This window comes from Euphorbia lathyris, chromosome 3, assembly GCF_963576675.1.
Source record: "Euphorbia lathyris chromosome 3, ddEupLath1.1, whole genome shotgun sequence".
Lineage (NCBI taxonomy): Eukaryota > Viridiplantae > Streptophyta > Magnoliopsida > Malpighiales > Euphorbiaceae > Euphorbia > Euphorbia lathyris.
This window is the reverse complement of record NC_088912.1, coordinates 32,106,347-32,111,253: the sequence shown is the minus strand read 5'-3', so window position 1 is coordinate 32,111,253 and position 4,907 is coordinate 32,106,347. Positions and strand designations below refer to the sequence as shown.

Here is a 4,907-nt window from a genome sequence, read left to right as displayed (position 1 = left end):
CTCTTCACAACATTGAAGAAGCACATGAAACTTTTCTGAGCTCTCTCCACGGCTGACTTCTTCTCTTTTACCCTTGAGCATCGAACTTTATCATTTTTTTTTATTATGCTGGTTTTTTCCTGACCAGTTTCTTCTTTCTTGTGAGTGATTACAAGAAAGGAATCGATTACAAGAAAAGAATCGAAGTGGAATGATTTTGGTGTTCTTAGGTATTTTGGATGAAGAGATTAGGGTGAGGGTTTAAACATTTAAATTTGGTAAATCAATACATTTTCTCCAAAAGAAGAAGACTACGAGGTTACAATTCATTTGGAATTTAGTTTGTCTAAAATTGAACCAAGTTATCAACGTTAGGTCTTTAATTATATTAATTTGCATTTTCGATTACTCAATAGCTTTAGAGAAATGTGAGTGTCACCCAAATAGTGAGCTACTTTGAAAAGCTTTAAAAGTATAACTTATGCATTGAAAAGTATCTAATTTAGTACGCCTCAAAATTTCTTAATTAGTTCATTATGTGACATATGTTGGCATGTGCTTATACATTAGGCATAGTCTTATACACTTACACATTCCATAAACATTGAGTGGAGAGATTTCATCATAATTCGTTATTGGAGCATTGATTCATCAAAAGCTAGTCAATCTTGAAACTAATGAGGTAGTCATAGCCATTTCCTTATTCCATTATTAAATGAAAGACGCGGTTTATCATCTCCAATGAAGGGACAACTCTAATAACATATCTATTACTTGTAAATAACATGTACAACTTTGCGAGAGTGTACATACCCAATATGTATCCTCACTTAGGTGGGTTTCAATACACCAAATAGTGCAATATTATGAAATTACATGTGAAGTCATATTATTGTGTTCTATCATATGCTAATGGCCCCCAAAACCATGAGTTTCAGTAAATTGAAAAAGGTATAGTTTCCATTATTCAATCACAAGAAGGTGAATAACTAATAATGATAAAATTTATCAAAATGGCTATAAAAGCAATATGAAATGTTACATCTGCATACCTGTTTTATTGTATTTGTATTTATTTATGTTTGCATTTCATTAGTAATTTTCTAATATAATTTAAATGCCATAAGTCGTTATTACATGGGTGATAAAAAAGAGTTTTTAGTGATTGAGGTTCAAGGAAATAATGAGATAAAAGCCAAGATGTTCAAAATGGATTACCTAAGGGTTAATTGAAAGAGGTATAGTTTCAAATTACAATAGATTTCCAATTACAGAAGAAATCCCAATCTGATTGAATAATTAGAACCAAATTATTCAAGCTTTCTTCGGAGACTTAGCGGCCTTGGCAGGAGATTTTGGCTCCTGGCTAGTTTTCTCCGTCTTTTTGGGCAAAAGAACAGGGTTTATGTTAGGAAGAACACCTCCATGAGCAATAGTTACATCTGCCAGCAACTTTCTCAGCTCTTCATCATTTCTCACTGCTAGCAATATATGCCTTGGTATTATCCTGCTCTTCTTGTTATCTCTTGCCGCATTCCCAGCCAACTCCAGCAACTATAACCACAAACACAAAAAAAAAAATCAATTCCAATTTCACAGCCAAACATGATAGCCCTAACCAATTTCAACAAAATTAAAGAACAAACAATTGAAAGAATTAGGGATTTTTGCTTACTTCAGCAGCTAGGTACTCAAGAACTGCAGCTAAGTAAACAGGAGCCCCAGATCCGACCCTCCGTGCATATCTTCCGTTCTTCAAAAACCTTCCGATTCTACCAACGGGAAACTGAAGACCAGCTCGAACGGATCTGGAAACGGACTTCTTCTTCGGGCCTCCACCTTTCCTACCTCCGGCACCCTTCTTAACATTTGTGCTGTCCATCTCACTGAATATATCCGACGATTTCGAAGATGCAGAGAAATGAAGAAGATTTGACTATGGTAAGATAGTGGAGAATGGTTTCTATCGTTGATTGTCACACGCTTTTATAGTCTGGTGGTGTGTGGATATCGACACCGTTGGATCTTATTTCCATCAACGGTTTGAAACTGTTTACGCTCGATCCTCGTCAATTGAAATAGACCAATAGAAGGCGAGGGAGGGAATTTTGAATTTTCTAAACCAAATTTTCTTTCAGCCCCCTTTTCAAATTTTTGCACATTGTTTTCTAATTAATTTCAATTTCAAATCCAAAAATAAATTGCAAATGGGATAAAATATAAATTCACTGCTATAAAATAACAAAAACTAAATTTGACACATATGAATTAATTAAAAAATACTAACTATTAAAGGGTAAAAAATGTTTATTGTGTTATTAGCGTAATTATGAACGATATATCAAGTTTTACTTTGTCAATAAACTTCTTTAAAAAAATCACATGTCTGTTAAGTAACTCGTTTCAATTTTCTATTAAATAAAGGTAAATTCAATATTATTTTGAAACTTTGGAGATGATATATATAGTAGATTAAAAAATGGAAAAGTTTCAACCATCGCTTCTATGCTCGAGCAAATTTGTAAAACATGAGTGTTAACGGTTTACCAGTGTGATCACTCTAACGCTCAAGTAATCACAATTTTCATATATGAAGAGTAAAGTAAAAATAGAAGATGAGATTTTCAACATACTTATGTAATGCGCATGCTCCTTGTGTTGTCCAATCACAAATCATTATGCGTGAAGGTTTTCTTTTGCTATGGTCGGGTTTGGCAGACACATTCACTTTTTGTGGTGCCCTCTTTGATGCATCATAGGTCATATTATGCCTGGGTTTTTGCTTTCTTATAATCACATTCAAACGACTCTTTTAGGATCCGCCTCATGGACCCTCAACCCAAATTTAAGAATAACCTTGTTTTTTTAGGTTATTATTAGAACCATCCCCCAATAAAAGAGAAGAAAACACTTTTCAGGGTTTTTTGAAGACTCTCTATTTATTTAGGTTGTTATCAAAATCTACCTCTGAGGACACTTTTTTTTTTGTCTTTTTCTGCATGTTTTCTTTTTGTGGGATGTTTTTTAAGCTTTCATGGTTTTTTAAGAAAGGATACTCTTCTTGATGAGGTTGTAAGAAGTTGCTTGACCAACAATTTGGAAAAAAAAAATCAAACCAGAAAAGCTTAGATATGTGCTTGACGAGTTGGAGAGAGTTGTGTTGAAACACAATTTCCATAAAGTTTTTAATTATAACAAAAATCACATTTAAAGATTTAAATTCTCATAAATATTTAATTTGAAGAATTAAATTTAGTTTTATTTTATATCAATGGGTTTGCTAAATGTTGAAATATAAATGTCAAAGATCCAACAACATAATTGTGGATCCGGAATCGGAATCAGAAGCTAGAAGACAAGATTCAAGAGAATCAAAGTCAACATCCAGTCGTTTCTAAAATTGGCAAATAAAATAGAAGCTAGAAGCTACTGCCAGCCAAACGTCTCTCTCACATCACCATTTTGGAAAAGAACAAACAGTGTCTCCCACGCTAAGAAATCACAAGTTTCCAATGGCATGCTGGTCAACACCAGACAAAAGACTGATTTCATCAACAACTCTTCCCTCATTTGTGTATTATGACATAAGCCATTTGAAGCTTTCCCTCCAACGGACAAGTTCAAATTCAAACGTTTGTGCCTCAAACTTCCACTATAAAAGCCAATCATAACGCTCATTTTCACTCTTGATCCATCAATGCAAAAAAAGATCCAAACATTCAAGTGAAAAAAGAACAAAAGTAGAATATACATTCATAGTTCATACTTGTGTAATTTAATTGTGATGTAGTTCTTCACCTCTATTCTATATTAGAACAAAATCATCGTTTGTAAAAAGATCAGAAGCTCTTCTATTTGCTTTGGTTATAAGTAAACATATAGAAAGATAGATAGGTGAGCGTGGATTGTAAAGAAATATACTTTACATAACCTATGTATCTAGTGTACATGTTTGTGCCCTAGTGGTAAAAAGTTCAGTAATTGATTAAAACTCAGAAGAAGGTATTCTAAGGGCTAAATGTAGGCAAGAGCTTGAACGAGTATAAATCATTGTGTAACTCTTTCTAACTCTACATTTACTTACTTCTGATATTGTATGCTCTATTGGTAATCTCGCATATATAGAGCTCCAACTATTGTGCATCAATAAATCGTTAACCATAAGTTTAAACAAAAGCCTTTCTGAGTGAGTTGTCTTCCTTAAGCAAATGTTAGAAGCAGAATCAAGCTCTATTGATTGGTAGGGTACATGCCGACACCCGAAGTTGTTACAATATTTACCACCAATAACAAATGAGTTATTGTTGTCCCCCAAGATGGAGTGACACTAGCAAGTGCACTAGGTACAAGTAATAAAGTGTTAATAAATTATCGTCTCCACAGGGATAGAACAAACAAAAGTCAATGACATTTCAATAGAACAACCAGATTCTTAGAACGGATAGTTGGTTAAGTTAAAGTTGGAGTTTGAATAACTAAAATAAACATAATAAAAACATTCAATAAATTAAAGCTAACAATAAACATGCAAGATAAATTGATGGTGAATCAAGATAAAAGAGAATATGCTAGAAGCATCCACCTCTTGAGCAACCTATAAGTGCATCAGAAGTTGCCTATCTTAGCGCTCTGAACTTTCCTATTCATATCTATAAAAAACTCAACCATCACTGCTGATGATATCGACATGCTTATTATATCCGCTGAAAAACAAAGGAGAACCAATCTCATCATAAATCAAGAACAAAACAGCTTCCATATCTGAAGTCCTATCTCAGGAAGATGTGTTGAAGACACTTCAAACTGTTGCAATCAAACGGTTAAAATTGCTAAAACTTCTTCCATTCCTCAACAACACTTCCATCTATAATGCATCTGCCTACAAATATGATTGCACACTCAGTAGTTGAGACTGCCCTTCTGCTAAA

General features: G+C 33.6%; 1 protein-coding gene across 1 annotated transcript; it reads right to left on the bottom strand.

The window, feature by feature from the left end:
- Positions 1-1,010: 1,010 nt before the first annotated feature.
- LOC136221531 (probable histone H2A.2) lies at positions 1,011-1,933 on the bottom strand. Its single transcript, XM_066008901.1, has 2 exons — positions 1,655-1,933; positions 1,011-1,533 (listed from the first exon to the last, which is right to left on the bottom strand). The coding sequence occupies exons 1-2, from the start codon at positions 1,859-1,861 to the stop codon at positions 1,294-1,296; spliced, it is 447 nt and encodes a 148-aa protein (XP_065864973.1). The 5' UTR covers positions 1,862-1,933; the 3' UTR covers positions 1,011-1,293.
- Between the last annotated feature and the right edge of the window lie 2,974 nt (positions 1,934-4,907).

Coding starts and splice junctions, on each gene's coding strand:
- LOC136221531 (XM_066008901.1), bottom strand. CDS start 1,861: ATGGACAGCACAAATGTTAAGAAGGGTGCCGGAGGTAGGAAAGGTGGA. Junction 1,534..1,654: donor TTGAGTACCTAGCTGCTGAA/GTAAGCAAAAAT, acceptor TTGTGGTTATAG/TTGCTGGAGTTGGCTGGGAA.